The 20,079-nt window shown below is 45.1% G+C and overlaps 1 protein-coding gene across 1 annotated transcript in view; it reads left to right on the top strand.

The window, feature by feature from the left end:
* TDRD1 (tudor domain containing 1) overlaps positions 1 to 20,079 on the top strand; it is a 246,820-nt gene that overhangs the window by 133,182 nt on the left and 93,559 nt on the right. The window contains exon 14 of the mRNA XM_030204712.1: positions 211 to 381. Within this exon, the coding sequence (XP_030060572.1) occupies positions 211 to 381 (171 nt within the window). The remainder of the gene's footprint in view (positions 1 to 210; positions 382 to 20,079) is intronic.

Below are 20,079 nucleotides of genomic sequence, written 5' to 3'. Positions count from 1 at the left end.
TATATACCTGCATTCTCTTTTTCCAGAATCTTCCTGTTTCAGAATTTATATTTGTAAATTCTGTCATGCAGGGATTGCCTTCTGTGTTTAGCAGCAGTATAGACATTGTACTAGTAATACATTACAAGGCACTAATTGCAGCAGTATAGAAATTGTAGTAGTAATACATTACAAGGCACTAATTTATTCTTTGTGTTTTTCCCCATTTAGAGGACAATCAGTGGTACAGAGCCACTGTTCTGGAGTACCTTTCAGCTGATACTGCCTTGGTGGGCTATGTGGACTATGGGAACTGTGAAGTCATTTCAGTGTCTAGACTTCGTCCAATAATAACAAAACTTATGGAACTGCCAATGCAGGCTATAAAGTGTACATTAGCAGGTATGAAATCATATGTAAAGAAATGCCTATTTCAGCGTTTCCCAAACTGTGCCTTTAGTGTCCTGGGCCTTATTTTAAGACCTCCTTCATAATTGTGGCACCCATGGAATGACTGGCGGGGATGCCCAAGCCCCACCAGTGGAAGTGGTCCACTGCCTGAGCCCCCAAGTTCCATGCTGCTTGAGGAAGTGTGCATTCTGCTGACTTTCTCAGGTGGAATGGGCTCGGAGCTCAGTCAGCAAATTGCTTCAGCTGATGGGACTTGGGCATCCCTGCTAGCAAAGGTTGGACTTCCTGTTTACACTGAAGGAGGTGGAGAAGGGGACGATGAAGACGTGAGAGGAAATGTGTGGCCTAGGGGTGCCATGAAAACCTTTAGTGTAAATCATTTTTATTGAAAGGTAATAACCAGATAAATTATCCAGTGATGCATCTCTAACTTGAAACAGTGTTAACTTCCCACTTAACCCCACCCCAAACCCCCTCAACATTGTAGCATAACCAAAGATGGGCAAACCGATCCTAAACCGAGAATCCATAACTCCATATGAAAGCTACCAGCCGTGAAGAAGTCACCCCCACCCACCAACTCCTTCCCCTCCCAGCCAGATCAGAATCATAGTAACTACTAGTAGGAAACAGATCAAGAAAAGAGCAATACCAGGGAAAACAAACTGCAACAAGATGGTGTATAAATACCAAAATAAGGGAGGATGGACTTTGGTTCTTATGTCTTCCCTTCCTAACAAAGATCATTCTGTCATGAGCCTCCAATCCCTCCTGATCCAACCCCACCCCCACCACCAAAAAAAAGGAAGAACCTCTCAAGGCTAAGGAACCAAACCACCAAACAAGAAAGCTAAAGCGTATGTTATCTGCAAGCCCTAGGAGTAAGAAAGGAGATGTAGGGCTCCCAGACCAACAAGAAACTCTTCTTACGCTTAAAGGAGAGACCCACCCCTTCAACAACAACATATTGTGGTGGGGTATGCTACACGAGCTCGCCCTCCAAAAAGGGGAATCTGATGCTGTCCACACGTTAAGAAATGATTTCTTCCCAAAAAGTGCTGCCTTACATTTGTCAGTAAAAAATACAGCAGCTGACATTGGAATACCCGAACTCAGCAGGCCTTCCAAGTAGTGAACCACTTGTGTCCACAAACGATGTATCACAGGGCACTCTCAGAACTCATGAAAGAGAGAATTAGGCTGATAACATTTCAAACAAAGGGGAGTGTCAGTGCTGCCCATGTGAAACAGTTGGATCTGAGAGAAATATACTCCACTAGTAAAAAAGGCCCGTTTCTGACACAAATGAAACGGGCGCTAGCAAGGTTTTCCTCGGAGTGTGTATGTTTGAGAGAGTGTATGTGAGAGTGACTGTGTGTGAGAGAGAGTGAATGTGCGAGTGTGTGTGAGAGAGAGAGAGTCTGGGTGCGAGTGTGTCAGAGAGAGTGTGTGTGTGTGAGAATGAGAGTGTGTGCAAGTGCGTATGTGAGACAGTGTGAGAGAAAGAGTGTGTGTGTGCAAGTGCGTATGTGAGACAGTGTGAGAGAGAGTGTGTTTCACACAGATACAGTGTGTGCGAGAGAGAGAGTGTGTGAGACACACTCTGTGAGACTGAGTGTATGAGACCAAGAGGGTGTGTGAGTGACTGTGTGACACATAGAGAGTGAATGTGATAGTGTGAGACATAGAGTGCGTGAGAGTGAGAGAGAGAAAGACATTGACTGTGAGAGAGAGTGTGTGTGACAGAGATACCTCCCCCCCCCCCCCCCCCTCTCCTCTCTGGTGTCTGAGCATTACTGTGCAGGAGGCTGAGCTCTGGCTGTGCTTCAAGGAACTGACCAATCCTATTTAATAGAATGCACCTCCAACATTCTGAAGCCGAGAAACCTCATGTGGTTGGTCACTTCTGCTTGTGACAAAACCGGAAGTACGTGATGTCAATTCAGGAGATGGATACAGAGAGCAGGAATGCCTCAGCCATGCAGTCAGCTTCAGAATGTTGGAGGTAACATAGTAACATAACATAGTAGATGACGGTAGAAAAAGACCTGCATGGTCCATCCAGTCTGCCCAACAAGATAAACTCATATGTGCTACTTTTTGTGTATACCTTACCTTGATTTGTACCTGTCCTTTTCAGGGCACAGACTGTGTACTAAACTGATATTCACATAAGTCTGTTGTAGGACATGAGCAATCAATTTACCAAGGTCCAGAGAAGCATGCAATCTTATGTAAATCCTCCGCCTGTTTGGCCGTCAGAGTCGAAGTCATTTTAGGAGGGAAAAACTGAGGGAAGGCCCCAGCAGCAGCGTGTCTTAATCGCAGCTGACATCAGGGAAGGGGATGAAGCAAGTTTAGTGGATCTGGGAGGGAGGGAGATATGCTGGATTTTAGGTGAAATAAAGCAAGGGAGAAATATAGTGGACTTGTTTTGGGGTGAGGGAGGAGAAGGGAGAAATATATTAGACCTATTGGGGGAGAGGGAGGTGGATACATACTGGACTAGGTGGGGGGAGGGGGGAATGCTAGAAGGAGATATGCTAAACCCGTGGGGGGGGGGGGGCTAGAGAGAGATGGATATGTGCAGGGCTGGAGGGAGATGGGCATGTGCTTGTCAAGTAGGAGGAGGGTGGGCATTGGAGAGAAATGAAGATGTGCTGGAGCCGGCTCACAAGAGCCAGTTAAGCTCTTTTATGCACGGCCGCGATCTTTGCCTCTCCTCCCCCAAGCTGCAGGGTCCCAGCACATACCTGAACTGAAGCCATCCTAGTGGTCTAGTGAATTCTTCGGAGCAGGAAAGATCCCCAGTCTTTCCTGCTCTCTGCCCGCGCTGACCCTCTTGCTGCCACATCGCTGTTTAAAAATGGCTGCTGAAACTTCCAGCAGTGGCTTCGTGAGACTTCCGCTGAAGTCTTACGAGGCCGCTGTTGTAAGTTGTGGCAGCAAGAGGGTCAGCACTGGCAGCGGGCAGGAAAGACGGGGGATCTTTCCTTCCCTGAAGAATCCACTAGACCACTAGGGTGGCTTCAGATATGTGCCAGGAGGGCACCCCGCGGCTCGGACTGGGGGAGAGGGAAGAAGGTCTGGAATAGGTGGGTGGGGTGGGGAGGATACTGTAAACGTGCAGAGACGTTTTTTTTTCTCCTGGTAAAGGGCCAATAAACAGACATCATGTTATGAGAATCAGGTGCTCAACGAGTTTCTGTGGGGTGGGGAATATTAACCAATCTAGGTAAGATGGCCGACAAACCAGAGCCTTAGTGAATAGCTCCAGAGCCTGAAGCACTCCTAGGCTGACACAGCCCTCTGGGTCGAGACTTGGAGAGTGTCTGGGACGTTCAGTGGCAGGGAAAGAACAGGGGTAAGCCATAGTCACATGTTGCGACTTCAAGCGGCTCCCCAGCGCCCAAGCCAGACCATCGGCAACCAAGTCAGGCCACACGGCCAAAGGTAGCGGGCCAGCTGCGCGACTGGCAGGGACTGCACCGTCCGAGGGGCCAGGAGCGGCCACCGCAGCAAAAACGCCAACACCGGGACGCAGCACCATCGGCGCCCAAGCCGGACCACGCGGCCAGAGGTATTGGGCCAGCTGCGCAACAGGCAAGGGAGTACACCGGCCGAGGGGTCAGAAGTCAGCAGTTGCGGGAACCGACTCTGAACCATCCCTCGCGGGGATCAGGAGACAGACGAGTGCTTGGAGCCGAGCCCGGCTGGAAAGGTGAGGCCCTGCAGTCAGGTAACTGATAGGGAGGCGGGCTGAACCACGGGGGAGCTCCTGGGTTTCTGAGGCCCTACAGTCGGGTCACGGATCGGGTGGCAGGCTGAGTCATGGGGGAGCTCCTGGACTCGTAAGGCCCAGCACCGTTCCCCACGGGGTTCGGAGGACCAGTGGCCGCCTGAAACCGTGCTCAGCGGACGTCCGAGGGTGCCAAGGGACAAACTGAACACCTCGTGGTGGAGCCACAGGCCTTGGAGGGATCGAGCTGCAGGGGAGACCTTAGAAGCCTGGAAATCCAGCGTTGGCCACGCCGCACGAGAGCGTCAGAGAGGCGAGAGAGACCCCCACCAAACTGCCCGCGATCTGTCCGTGAACTGCCCACGTATGAAGCGAAGAGTACTGTTATGCCTGAAATTCGTGGGTGAAGCGCAAACTCGCTTGAAAGAAGCGCTATACAGTGGACAGGACGGACGGTGTTCTCTTCACGAGGGATGACTTCTTAGCAAGCGGACGACTGAGTTATCCTCCTAGCTAAACATCTTCTCTAGTTTATGTAGAGTACAGAAGCTGACTCACTGTATAGTTGGACCGCTTTGCTACAGACTGATTGACTAGCTGTCGTATCCACCTTGCTTATCGCTCTCTGGACTATGCAGGTTGCAATATTTGATTACATCCTGCAATACTGATGCAATTCTGAAATGTTTGATGATTTACTCCCCTAACGCTCTCAAATACTTTGTTGGAGACTGACTGATTATTTGAAATATTCTACTAGTTTAGTATCTTCTCTAATCTAAGCAGATTACAATCTCTAATTTACTGTACACTGGCCATGTATCTCTTAACATGGATGCAATATGTATGTATGTATGTATGTGGGTGTGTATATGTGAGTATATGTATGTATAAATATGTATATGTATATGTGTGTATATGTATGTATATATATATATGTATGTATATGTGTGTGTGTATATATATATATATATATATATCTCTATATAAAACGCACCTCCAACGTTCGAATGAAGCCTCTGTTAGCCAAAAGTGAAGGGGGTGAGATCGCATTGTGTCTGCCCCGCCCACGCGTCAAACGTGATGACGTCGAGGGCGGAGCAATGACACTCATCCAATCGCAACGCTCGGCAGCGAAGCGTCAGGGAAGGAGGCGGCGCTCTCAACGTCTAGCCTTCCCTTCGCTGTGTTCCGCCTTCTTCTGACGTCAAGGATGACGTCAAAAGAAGGCGGAACATAGCGAAGGGAAACCTAGACGTCGGGAGCACCGCCTCCTTCCCTGACGCTTCGCTGCCGGAACCACGGAGGTACATTTAAAAACAAGAAAAAAAAATAAAAACCATGTTGGGGGGAGCGAAGAGGGTGGTCACAAAAGAAAAACAATGGGAGCGGGAGGGCAGGGGAGAAACGACACCATGGATGCGAAGGGGGGGGGGGGAAGAAGAGGGCGGCCCAGGCTGGGACATGGGAGAGAGAGGAGCATGGATGCAAGAGGGGGTCATGGAAGGGAGACAGGGGACTTGCTGGAAAAGGATGAATGGAGGTGGCAGGGGACAGAGGAGCATGGATGGGCATGGATTGGGAGGGCATGGCTCAGGGAGAGAGGGCAATTGCTGGAAAGGGATGAATGGAGGGGGCAGGGGACAGAGGAGCATGGATGGGCATGGATTGGGAGGGCAGGACTCAGGGAGAGAGGGAAATTGCTGGATAGGGATGAATAGAGGGGACAGATGGGCATGGATGGATATGGATTGCAGGGCAGGCCTCAGGGAGACAGGGCAATTGCTGGATAGGGAAAAATGGAGGGGCCAGGTGACAGATGAGCTTGGAAGGGCAGGACTCAGGGAGACGGGAATTGCTGAATAGGGATGAATGGAGGGGACAGATGGCCATGGATGGATATGGATTGCAGGGCAGGCCTCAGGCAGAGAGGGGAAATGCTGGATAGGGAAAAATGGAGGGGCCAGGTGACAGATGAGCATGGATGGGCATGGATTGGAAGGGCAGGACTCAGGGAGAGGGGAATTGCTGGATAGGGATGAATGGAGGGCACAGATGGGCATGGATGCATATGGATTGCAGGGCAGGCCTCAGGCAGAGAGGGGAATTGCTGGATAGGGATGAATGGAGGGGCCAGGTGAAAGAGGAGCATGGATTGGAAGGGCAGGACTCAGGGAGAGGGGAATTGCTGGATAGGGATGAATGGAGGGGACAGATGGCCATGGATGGATATGGATTGCAGGCCAGGCCTCAGGCAGAGAGGGGAAATGCTGGATAGGGAAAAATGGAGGGGCCAGGTGACAAAGGAGCATGGATGGGCATGGATTGGAAGGACAGGACTCAGGGAGAGGGGAATTGCTGGATAGGGATGAATGGAGGGGACAGATGGCCATGGATGCATATCGATTGCAGGGCAGGCCTCAGGGAGACAGCGGAATTGCTGGATAGGGATGAATGGAGGGGCCAGGTGACAGAGGAGCATGGATTGGACTCACACTTTCACTCTGACTCTCAAACAGTCACTCTCACATACACTCTCCCAAACACACACACTCCGAGGAAAACCTTGCTAGCGCCCGTTTCATTTGTGTCAGAAACGGGCCTTTTTTACTAGTATATATATATATATACACACACACACACACACACACACACACACACACAATGCAATCCACTTAAGTGCAAGGGCCTGGGACCATGGAAATGCACGCAGTAACCAGAGCGTGCACTTGACCGTTGTGACCCAAAGAAGCTTGACATCTGATAAACATGTTTGCAGTACTATTATTATACATATAGTATACTGTCTCAGTTAACTGACATTAGGCTTTACGAGAGTTGAAGACTACCTTAAGATCACCCCTCATAGACCCCTAGGAAACTCCTCACAAAAAAAGCCCCCAACACTCCCAACTTAGAGAGTCCCAACAGACACAACAAAATGATTATTACCAAACTAATTATAATAACCTACATACTATCCCTAATCCACCAAACACTAACCACCCCCTCACAAACACCAACAACATACCCACAAGACTTAACCTCTTCAGACTACCCAGGCACAACACACCTCATCAGAACAACAATAATCAAAACAATGAAAAATACAACCCACAGGGACAAACATATCACAAAGGAAAGAAAGGACATAACAAACCTATACAACAAGCGAACAGACAACTTAAGAAAATCATCACAACTACGAACATAAAAGACCCCTACCAAACAATTCAAGTAGGATACATAAATGCCAGATCAGTAGTAAATAAAACAACAATAACTGATTGGATTACGGCAGACAATCTTGACCTAGTACTTATCAGCGAAACCTGGATCCACGATCACAAGGACCTCATAATCCTAGATCTATGTCCCCCAGGCTACAAAATTACACACTGGACAAGGAAAGAAAAAAGAGGAGGTGGAATATCACTAATCTATAGGTTCCACTTCACCGTAACAACAACGGCAGAGTCTATAACACCAGTACTCGAAATTGCCTCAGAATCCACCATGCTACCCTGCTTGACCATCTAAACGTGGTCCTGTTTTATAGACCAGGAAACTGGCAAGAATGCCAGTCAAACTTTATGGATTTTATATCGAATACATGCATATCCAACTCCAACTTACTCATAATAGGTGACATAAACCTACACTTGGAAGACCCTAATGCAACCAATACACAGGACTGCAAAGACTTCCTACAACTATGGGACCTTAACTTGTCTAACATGCAAGCTACACATGTCAAAGGACACACAGTTGATCTCATTACATACAAACTATCCTCAGACTCAAACCTTATACTAACAGATACAAAATGGACGGCCATACCATGGTCAGACCACCATAAGCTAAACGTAGCCCTACAATGGCGGAAAAAAGACACGCAACCCAAGCAAGAATGCACAACCTACACCACTAGAGGACAGATTGATCCTGTTACATTCTGGCAACAGATATACAAAAATGATTGGATAGCACAGACAGACTCCAAACACTATCTCCAAAACTGGGACGACAGATGCAGGAACATACTAGACGAAATTGCACCACTACAAACAAGAACTACACGAAGACACAGCTCAATACCTTGGTTCAACGAAGAACTGAAGAAACTAAAAACACAAGTCAAGAGACTCGAATGCGCATGGCAAAAAAACAAAAAATGACCATACACTCAAAGCCTGGAAACAAATGCAAAGAAAATACAAATATACAATAAGACAAACCAAAAGAGTATACTACAAAACCAAAATAGGACCAGACTACAAAGACGCTCATAAACTCCACCAACTCGTGAATAAACTTAAAGACACCACACCGGTTACCACAACCAGCACAGACACCCCATCGGCAGACCAACTTGCCAAATACTTCAATGAGAAAATTATAAAACTTCGATCCACACTACCACTCAATACCACTGATCACGAAAAATTTATGGACTGCCTGGACCCTACGCCCGGTGAATACCCAACAGACCGAACCTGGAACGACTTCGATTTGCTATCTGAAGAAACCATCACTCAAGCACTCAACAAATTCTCCAAAAAGCATTCCAAACTGGATATTTGCCCCAGTAATCTAATGAGGTTCGCCCCCAAACGCTTCATCACAGACCTTATGTCACATCTGAATTAGATGCTACAACATGGACTTTTCCCCATGGACAAAAGAAATATTCTACTTACACCCATACCCAAAGACTTAAAGAAAAAATTAAATGATGCAACCAACTATCGACCAGTAACATCCATTCCCCTGATAGTAAAACTAATGGAAAGTATGGTAACCAAACAACTCACCAAGTATCTAAACAAACTCGCAATACTAAATGAATCACAGTCAGGATTTCGATCCAACCATAGTACGGAAACAGTGATAACCACTCTCATAACCAAATTTAAACAACTAATTGCAACTGGAAACAATGTGCTACTCCTACAATTTGCTATGTCCAGCGCGTTCGATATGGAGGCATATTTTCAAAGCACTTAGCCTTCCAAAGTTCCTTAGAAACCTATGGAACTTTGGAAGGCTAAGTGCTTTGAAAATATGCCTCATGGTCAGTCACCAAATACTCCCGAACATCCTAGACTACTTTGGGATTGGAGGAAACGTATTAAGCTGGTTTAAAGGCTTCTTTACAGCAAGATCTTATCAAGTGATCTCAAACTTAACAAAGTCAACACCGTGGAAACCTGAATGTGGTGTACCACAAGGATCACCGCTCTCACCAACCCTTTTCAACTTAATGACACCTTTAGCCAAATCGCTATCCGACCGAGGACTTAACCCGTACATCTATGCTGATGATGTCACGATATACATCCCGTTCAAACAAGACATAACCAAAATCACAAATGAAATCACACACAGCCTCCAAATAATGAACTCATGAGTGGACGCATTCCAACTAAAGATAAACGCAGAAAAAATGCTGTCTCATCCTGTCATCACAATACAACACACACAAACCCAATACCATAAACACCCCAAACTACACACTCCCGGTCTCAGACAGCTTGAAAATTCTGGGAGTCACAATTGACAGAAATCTCACACTCGAAGACCATGCGAAAAATACAGCAAAGAAAATGTTCCACTCAATGTGGAAACTTAAAAGAATCAAACCTTTCTTCCCAAGAGAAGTATTCCGCAGCCTAGTACAATCAGTGGTGCTAAGTCATCTAGACTATTGCAATGCCATCTATGCCGGATGCAAAGAACAAATTATCAAGAAGCTTCAAACCGCTCAAAGCACAGCAGCCAGACTTATATATGGGAAAGCGAAATACGAAAGCGCCAAACCCCTAAGATAAAAACTACACTGGCTCCCACTAAAAGAACGAATTACGTTCAAAGTTTGCACCCTGGTCCACAAGATCGTCTACGGAGAAGCCCCGACAGACATGTCAGACCTTATAGACTTGCCTTTTAGGAAAGTAAAAAGGTCATCACGCACATTCCTCAATCTCCACTACCCTAGCTGCAAAGGGCTAAAATACAGATCCATACATGTGACCAGCTTCTCATACATCTGCACGCAACTATGGAACGCATTGCCGAAGGCCATAAAAACAACGCCAGACCTAACCATCTTCAGAAGGCTGCTGAAAACAGGTCTATTCAGGAAGGCATACTATAAACCTCCATCTTATATACTAAATAACAACATTATACACTATCTATACAAAACCAAACTTTATCGCATGACTGCTTAACCTCTCTACTATTAATGATCAAGCATTACCATATATATTATGCTCCATGTATGTTACCATGTATTTATGCACCTTAATGCAATACCATTTGTAATTCTGTTACCCGGAAATGGCAACCGCCATTACTGCAAATGTAAGCCACATTGAGCCTGCAAATTGGTGGGAAAATGTGGGATACAAATGCTACAAATAATAATTATAATAATAAATATACTGTAAACGTGCAGAGAATATTTTTCTCCTGATAAGGGGCCACTAAACAGACATCAAGTTATGAGAATCAGGGCTCAACATTCAGAGTTTCTATCTATTTACTTATTTATGGCATTTTATCCCACATTAAACATGAATTAGATTGGAACCTGGGAGCATTTAAAATCTTTTTTTTTTTTTCCTGTGCCTACAAAAAGAAAAAAAGATGGCATGTAGTTACTTGCTCCTTTTGCTTTGTGGAATGCAGTGATATATTATTTTATTTATTTATTACATTTGTATCCCGCGCTTTCCCACTCATCGCAGGCTCAATGCGGCTTAAAAATGCACTTGCCTTTTTTTTTACTACTATTTCACAAAGAAGGTATTGAGTATTGAGGGAAAGGTGTCCGTGCAGAACTGTCCAGAGTCAGTCTAAATGTGCCAACATTGTCCAGTTCAGCACACTATTGGCAGCCAAGTTCATGCAAAGTTAATTATGTTCAGTGGAAAAGAAATCTGTTGGCTCAGGGTGTTTGCTATGTGAATATTCAATCACTGTTTCATTATCAAAATTTGTACTTCAGCATGACAACCTTCTCCTTTAGTTTCTTTGATTCAAGCTGTTTACTCAGGCAGAAATAAGTTCTCAAACTGAAGGTGTGGACCCTAAAGATTTTTTGGATGGGTCTCATGATGGGAAGCCTCAGGGGAGAAATTCCAAAGTGCAAGCTGAACAGCTGGGCAGTATTTTTTGAAAGCTTTTAATCTATCTATCTATCATTTGATTTGGGCTGTAAAGATCTGTTGTTTAATGGGGGTCTTATGGTTTAATGGGTGCTCTGACATGAGGGGGGGAAAGGGAGAGAGAGTAATGCATTGCCCCCCCCCCCCCAGTCCACCTCTGCGTCCCCCCCCCCCAAATTGCAGGGCAGTGAGAGAGCTTGTTAAAAGTTTACCAGCGCACCACTGGCTAGGAGGGAGATGGAGATGTTGTGGACTGGGGGGGGGGGAGGTGGCGTTGGAGGGAGATGGAGACGGATATGTGCTGGACCAGGAGGGAGTTGGAGGGACATGGAAATGGGGGGGGGTGATTTGGACCCTGGAAAGGAGATCAACAAGAGAGGAGACAAAAACTAGACTAGGGGAGGGAGGACACAGAGACCGGATCTTGAGTGGAGAGTAGAACAGAAGAGGAGAAGTGCTGGACCCACAGACAGAGAGAAGTTATTCCAGACCACGAGGAGTGCAGGGGATAGAGAGATCGAAATGCTGGACCTGTGGGGTATGGGGAGGAAGGAAAGAGAGGGAATGGACAGAGCACACACAAGAGATGCTGGGCATAGAATAAGAATAAGGGATAGAGGGTAATGCTGGAAAAGGGGGTGGATAGTGATGCTAAGAAGGCAGATCCTGAACAGGAACATAGAGGAGAAATGCTGGACAGGAAAGATGGGGATGGAGAGAGAAGAAAAGTGAAATGAACAGGAGATCCAGGAAAACATGGACCGAATCAAATGTAAAAAAAATAGTGCTCAGACTACAAAGGTAGAAAAAAATTTATTTTTGAATTTATCAGTTGGAACATGTCAGCTTTGGAAAATATGCATCTCGGATATTCTGTATTTCCATTTCTGTTTCTCTAGTATTGTTGTATATGCAGAGTCTGATTCCTTGTGTTTTCTAGTTCAGATTTTTGCCTTTGTATCTCTATTGCTGGTCTGTGATTCCTTGTTTCATATTGTGTTTCACATTTGTGAGCAAAGTGCACTACTCTGCTTGGCTAGCATGTAGTTTTTGTGTAGAGATCTGTAGCAGTCCTTTTTTTCTCACTAGATAGCGTATTGGGATTTTAGGGTATTGTGAAATATTTACAGTGCTGCCTTTTCACAGATAAGGTTGTTTCTCTTTGCATCTTTGAGGTTAGTGCTGTTATGGTACAATAAGGTTCTGGGTGTGTTTCTGCACAAGTTTGTGCTTAGTGTTTTGCAGTGGAGGGATTGTGTGTTGTCCTTGGTGACTTCAAAACTTTTGTTTGTCTTCAGAGTTTGTGAAATAATCATCAAATGTACATACAATATTAGTTTCCCTAAAAAGAGTAAGTTGGAAATTGACCAATAGTTGGCTACATTACTAGTATTCTCTATTTCCAGCATAGGGGGTTGGACATTCTGTTCAGCTGGCTCTGATCTGGTCTTGTGAGGCTGCTTCTGAGTCCAGCTGGAAAGCTGGTTACTCGGGGCTCTCCGCCTGACCTTAATTTCACCGTTTGGGTAGGAGGACTTGGGGATCTCTGGTTTCCCCCTCCTTGTAAAAGTTTAGTAAGATCTCTTTGGGAGCAGGGTCTGCAAGAGTAAGTGTCAGCTTCTGGGGTTAACAGCAGCCAGTTCCTGAGGTTGGGGCAGCAGGAAGTAACTTCTGTGGGCTGTCCACATGCAGTTTTGGAGTGTCTGGAGTGGCACTGAGGAACAAAACTGTACTTAGGGTAGTGCATCAGGGTGCTTAGAGGGTATTGGAGGAGTGGCCTAGTGCTTAGAGCACCGGTCTTGCAATCCAGATGTGGCCGGTTCAAATCCCACTGCTGCTCCTTGTGATCTTGGGCGCAAGTCACTTAACCCTCCATTGCCTCAGGTACAAACTTAGATTGTGAGCCCTCTTGGGACAGAGAAATATCCAGAGTACCTGAATGTAACTCACCTTGAGCTACTACCGAAAAAGATGTGAGCAAAATCTAAATAAATATTGCTGAGGAACCAAGCCATGCCAAGGAACAAAGCCGTGAATTGGGAGTGGTGCAGGTAATGAGACCCATGACAATTCCTGGCATCGCTGCCTTCAGTGAGAGTTTGCTGGGCCACAGGTGTAATGGAGGTGTTCTAAGTGCTGCTTCTGCTGTGAAGAGCAATGAGTCAGTTCCAGTCGATGCATTTCTTCCCACAGTGAGGCATGTGGACCACTTGTCAGGCTGTTGGAGGTGTGCTGAGAGAGTGCAGAGAGACAGCTGGTACTGGCAATAGAAAGTGTGGGGGCCATCTCACAGAACTGTGTGGAATATGTAGAAAGCACAGGAGTAGTGACCATTTTAGCACCTCCTTCCCTCTGTGTCCAGGCAGCTTCCCTTCCCTCTGTCTTTGGCTGCAAAAGATTTGGTGAGCTTTTCTGGATCTTTAAATCAAGGAGATTTTTCCCTCGCTTGAGCATATACCTCCACAGAGCATTTTGGCTGAGACAGGTTCAGGGATCTCCCCTGGCCCAAGCTGTGGGTAATCATTCTGGAGGTTTGGAGGAGCTTGCACAAGAAAAAATTGCAGGGCCGCGGAGGAGAAGACTGGGAGGACCCAGTCTGTACACTCTAGTGTAGCCTTGGAGCAAGAGAGGGCCTTCAGTGTAACTGACAGGAAGGATTCTTTAGCGGATACCTTAAAAGAGGAAGGAGGTGATCTTAGGTGGTATGACTCTTTTGGATAGAAGAGCTGTTAGCCATTTTCCCACAGGTGTGGGAAGTGTTCAGTATTTAAGTCTGTGATATAGGAGCCAGGGACTTCGGAATACCCCTATTCTGGACTCTATACTTAAGCCCACAAAGGCCTTTCCAGTCCACCAAGTGATCTAGCCGATTGAGATGCTCTGGAGGCCAGTCTCCAGCTAGCCAGGACTATAGGTAAGCTATGCCCCTTGGTCCCAGAAGAAAAGAAAAAGCTGAAGCAAATGGAGGTGAACAGCTTTGTTTAAAGCGGTAACTAAAAAGATGAGTTATACCATTAAGGGTGGTGCAGCTTTGAAGGATATCTAAGATTGTAAGCTGGAAGTCTATTAAAGCAAGCATTTGAGTTTGCAGTGTTGGAGCTATAGGCAGCTGTGAGCAGCGCTTATGTATCCGGGACCCGTTTACGCTAGGTACAGCAGACTCCTATGACTTGCAGAATGGGAGAATGAGGATTGAGACATGAGAAAAGTGACTTGCCTGGGGGCTTGACTTATTATGTTGCAGATGCATTGTATGACCTGATTTGGACGTTGGCCAGAGTTGTTATGATCATGGTTTCAGTTGGTGTCTTTGTGGCTATGGAAATTGCTCAGCAAATATGGCCTCCAAACCAAGCTTGGTTCAGTAGGCTTTTGTGATGTGATGTGATATATGTTTCTTGTATATGGGAAGCTTGCCAGGTGCCCTTGGCCTGGATTGGCCGCTGTCGTGGACAGGATGCTGGGCTCGATGGGCCCTTGCTCTTTTCCCAGTATGGCATTACTTATGTACTTATACCGCCAAATCCCAATTATCAGTGGTTCGAAGCAATTAACAAAAATTGTTATAAACCTAAAAAATATCACATCCAAATTAAGAAATTGTTTAAACAAAAAAGTTTTCAAATTCGTCCAAAACAAAAAAAAATAAGAGCTTTGATGTTCAATAGGAAATGAAAGCCAGAACTGAGGGGCTTGATAGCAAAAAGACTTCTCCAGGATCTGTTGATATCTAATGCCAGAAAAAGAACGCCTTAGCAGGCAAAAAGGATCTCTAATTCTTGTCACTCCATGAAAAGATGGAAACATAATCAAATTGAGTATATACTTGGGAGATGACCCATCAAAGATCTTAAAAACCACACAGGCCAACATAAATAAAACCATAAAATGTATTGGGAGCCAGTGCAGAGATGCAAGTGCTGCAGTTGCACTATCATAAGAACATAAGAGTAGCCATACTGGATCAGACCAATGGTCCATCTAGCCCAGTATCCTGTTTTCTAAACAGTGGCCAAGCCAGGTCACAAGTACCTGGAAGAAACCCAAATCGTGGCAACACTCCTCCATACTACAAATCCTAGGGCAAACAGTTGTTTTTCATGTCTGTCTCAATAGCAAGACTATAAACTTTTCCTCTAGGAATTTGTCCAAACCTCTTTTTTAAACCCAGATACGCTAACCCGCTGTTAACGTATGCTGTGGCAAAGAGTTCCAGAGCTTAACTATTTGTTGAGTGAAAAAATATTTCCTCCTGTTTGTTTTAAAAGTTTTTTTCCATGTAACTTCCTTGAGTGTTCCCTAGTCTTTGTACTTTTGGAACAAGTAAAAAATTGATTTACTTCTACTACCACTCAGGATTTAGTAGACCTCAATCATGTCTCCCCTCATCCGTCTCTTTTCCAAGCGGAAGAGCTATAACCTCTTTAGCCTTTCCTTATATGAGAGGAGTTCCATCCCCTTTATCATTTTGGTCGTTTTTCTTTGAACCTTTTCTAATTTTGCTATATCTTTTTTGAGATATGGTGACCAGAAATGAATGCAATACACAAGGTGCAGAAGCACCATGGAGCGATACAAAGGAATTATAGTATTTTCAGTTTTATTCACCATCCCTTTCCTAATAATTCCTAGCATCCTGTTTGCTTTTTTGGCTGCCACCACCCACTGAGCAGAAGATTTCAACGTATTATCTACAACGACACCCAGATCGTTTTCTTGAGTGCTGACTCCCAAGGTGTGAACCCTTGCATCAGGTAACTGATTCGGATTATCAAAAATTTTTGAGACCCAAAATGAGTTTAGCAGCAGTATTCTGTAATAGTTGTAATCTGAGATGTAATTTCACCATTAAAGATGAATAAAGAACATTACAATAGTCAAGATAACTCAAAATACTTGATTGAACAAGGATGGCAAAATGAGATCTATCAAAGTAACACCTAATATGCAATTGGCAAAGTTTGAACAATATAAATTGCAGTAGATGATTTACTTGTAAATCCATCTCGCAGATTTTGTTGTAGCTTCTCTATGCCATGCTCCAGCCAAAATGGCAGCTGCATTAACAATTTTAGGGAAGTGGTAGAGTTTAGGTATGGTAGTTCCTGTGCCCAAAGCAGACTGTGTTACAAGACAATACGTCATGGTGCTGAAAAGGAAGTCTCCTTTCTGCCCATTCTTGACCTGAAGAGTATAGATTGGGCACAAAGGATTTTACATTTCTAAATCTAAATCCTATGCTCATAATTTAAAGTTAGAGGAAATGGACAGGGACTTAATTGAAGACATCCGCAAGATAGGAAAAGGGAAGTAGTACTGATAGAAGACTTCAATATGCTGGATGTTGATTGGGGTGTCCTGGCCGCGGGGTCGTCTAGAGGCAAAGAGATCTTAGATTCCCTATAGGAAGAATTGTTCCAGCAGTGGGTAATGAAACCGACGTGGGATGGAGCTATTCAGGGCCTGGTGCTTACGAATGGAGAGAACGTTTCTGACATCAAGGATAAAGCTGAACTGCTTAACAGTTATTTTAGCTCTGTGTTCACGGATGAAAGACCGGGGGTAGGGCTGCAGAAAACAAAGGCTAAAGGGGATGGGTGTATGGTAGACCAAGACCCGTTTACGGAGGACTGTGCTCTTGAGGAGCAAGTAAACTAAAAGTAGACAGTGTGATGGGGCCGGATGAGATACACCCGAGGGTGCTCAAAGTACTCGGGGAAGTTCTGTTTGCTCCGCTGACAGACCTCTTCAGTTCTTCCTTTGAAACTGGAGTGGTCTCGGCGGACTGGAGAAGGGCGGATGTGGTTCCTTTTGTACAAGAGTGGAAGTGAGGAGGAGGTTGGGAATTACAGACCTGTTAGTCTGACTTTGGTGGTGAGTAAGCTAATGGAAACGCTTCTAAAGAGGAGGATAGTGAGATTTCTTGAACTAAATGGAATGCAGGACCCGAGGCAGCATGGCTTCACTAGTGGCAGGTCGTGTCAGACAAATCTTGACTGTCTTCTTCGACTGAGTGACCAAACAGTTGGATGTGGGAGGGGTGCGTGATGTGGTATACTTGGATTTCAGCAAAGCCTTTGACATGGTTCCGCACAGGCGACTGATAAATGAGTGCCCTCAGTATGGGACCTAGAGAGTAACTGGGTTAAAAATTGGTTGAATGGAAGGAGACTGGGTAGTGGTAAATGGAGCTTGCCCTGAAGAAAAGAATGTCAGTGGAGTACCGAAGGGATCAGTCCTAGGTCCGGCTCTTTTTTTAACATCTTTATGAACGATATTTCGGAAGGGCTGTCTAAGATTTGTCTCTTTGTGGATGATACCAAACTCTGCAACAGGGTGGACACCCTAGAGGGCATGAATGACATGAGGAAGGACCTAGCGAAGCTGGAGGAATGGACCGATATTTGGTAACTAAGGTTGAATCCTAAAAAATGCAGGGTCATGCACTTGGGTCGCAAGAATCTGAGGGAACGGTACAGTATAGGGGGTGAAGTGCTTCAGTGTACGAAGGAAGAGCGGGACTTAGTAACATAGTAAATGATGACAGATAAAGACCTGTACGGTCCATCCAGTCTGCCCAACAAGTATGGGCTGGGCATACGGTTGGGTATATATATGTATACCCGAGTTTGATTTGTCCTTGCCTTTCTCAGGGCACAGACCGTAGAAGTCTGCCCAGTACTGTTCTTGTACTAAGTTCTGAAGCTAATGTCGAAGCCCCTTAAAATTTACACTCCAGTCTATCCTAATCTATTCAGTCACGATCAGGCATAGAAGTCTGCCCAGCTCCCGTTTTGTTTCCCAATTATTGGCGTCGCCACCCAATCTCCGCTAAGATTCCATGGAACCATTTATTCTAAATAGGATTCCTTTGTGTTTATCCCACGCATGTTTGAATTCCATTACCGTTGTCATCTCCACCACCTCTCGCGGGAGGACATTCCACATATCCACCACCCTCTCCGTGAAAAAATACTTCCTGGCAGTCCTGAGTCTGCTTCCCTTCAACCTCAATTCATGTCCTCTAGTTCTACCGCCTTCCCGTCTCTGAAAAAGGTTCATTTGTGGATTAATACCTTTCAAATATTTGAACGTCTATATCATGTCTACTACTATAAATCATTTCCGCAGCGCTTCACAATTGAACATGAAGAAAAGACAGTCCCTGCTTAAAAGAGCTTACAATCTAAATCAGGACAGACAGGACCAATAAGGATAAGGGTAAGACCGACAGAAGGACACATAGGGAAAGGGACTATTGAAGAGAGGAAGACAAGATAAAGGTTACGAGCAAGTGACAAGTTAGGAGTCAAAAAGCAGCATCAAACAGGTAGGCCTTTAGCCTGGATGTCCCCCCCTGTTTCTCCTTTCCTCCAAGGTATACATGTTCAGGTCTGCAAGTCTCTCCTTGTACGGTTTGCAACGCAAATCCCATACCATTTTTGTAGATTTTCTTTGCACAGCATCCAGTCTTTTTAAATCTTTAGCAAGATACGACCTCCAAAACTGAACACAATACTCCAAGTGGGGCCTCATCAACGACTTATAGAGGGGCATCAACACCTCCTTTCTTCTGCTCGTTATGCCCCTCTCTATGCAGCCTAGCATCCTTGGGGGTGATTGTGTCTGATAACCTTAAATCTTCCAAACAGGTAGAAAAAGCGATGGTCAAATGCAGAAGGATGCTTGGGTGCATAAAGAGGTGATAGTGCCATTGTATAAGTCTCTAGTGAGGCCCCATTTGGAGTACTGCATGCAGTTCTGGAGACTGCACCTATGGAAAGATATAAACATGATGGAGTCTGTCCAGAGGGCGGCTACAAAATTAGTAAGCGGTCTTGAACGCAAAAATTATAGGGACAGGCTTATGAACCTCAACATGTATGCGCTGGAAGAGAGGAGGAAGAAAGGAGACATGATAGAGACGTTTAAATATCTCAAGGGCATTTATGTACAGGAAGAGAGCCTTTTTCAACTGAAGGAGAGCTCTGGAATGAGGGGGCATATAACGGAAGTTGAGGGAAGAAGCTTAGGAGTAATCTAAGGAAGTACTATTTCACAGAAAGGGTGGTGGAGGCATGGAATGGCCTCCAGGTGGAGGTTGTGGGGTCGAGGACTGTTCCATAATTTAAAAAGACATTAGGAAAGGGAAGACTTAGGGGTTACAGAGGATGGGCAGACTGGATAGGTTATATGGCCTTTATCTGCCGTCAGGTTTCTGTGTTTCTAAGTAGATATGGGGGAATTGTTGATTTCTTGAACCTCAAAACTGGGCAAAATACTGGAAATTATTATAAAGAATAAAATTAAGGAGTACATAGATAAACTTGGTTTAATGGGACAGAGTCAGCATGGGTTCAGCCAAGGGAAGTCCTGCCTCACCAATTTGCTTAATTTCTTTGAAGGCATGAATAAGCATGGGATAAAGGTGAGCCTGTCAATGTAGTGTATCTAGATTTTTAGAATGCTTTTGACAAAGTTCCTCATGAGAGACTCCCGAGAAAATGAAAAAGTCATGGGATAGGAGTCAATGCGCCTCTATGGATTAAGAATTGGTTATTGGACAGAAACCAGAGGATAGGGTTAAATGGCCATTTTTCTCAATGGAGGAGGGTAATAGTGGGGTGCCAAAGGCATCTGTACTGGGACAAGTGCTATTCAACGTATTTATAAATAATCTAGAAATCGGAACGAGTGATGTAATTAAATTTGTAGATGTCACAAAACTATTCAAAGTTATTGAAACTCATGCGGATTGTGAAAAATGACAGGAAGACC

Source organism: Microcaecilia unicolor, chromosome 5 (assembly GCF_901765095.1).
Source record: "Microcaecilia unicolor chromosome 5, aMicUni1.1, whole genome shotgun sequence".
Classification (NCBI taxonomy): domain Eukaryota; kingdom Metazoa; phylum Chordata; class Amphibia; order Gymnophiona; family Siphonopidae; genus Microcaecilia; species Microcaecilia unicolor.
Note: the sequence above shows the minus strand (reverse complement) of the source record. Positions and strands in the feature narration are given on the sequence as shown.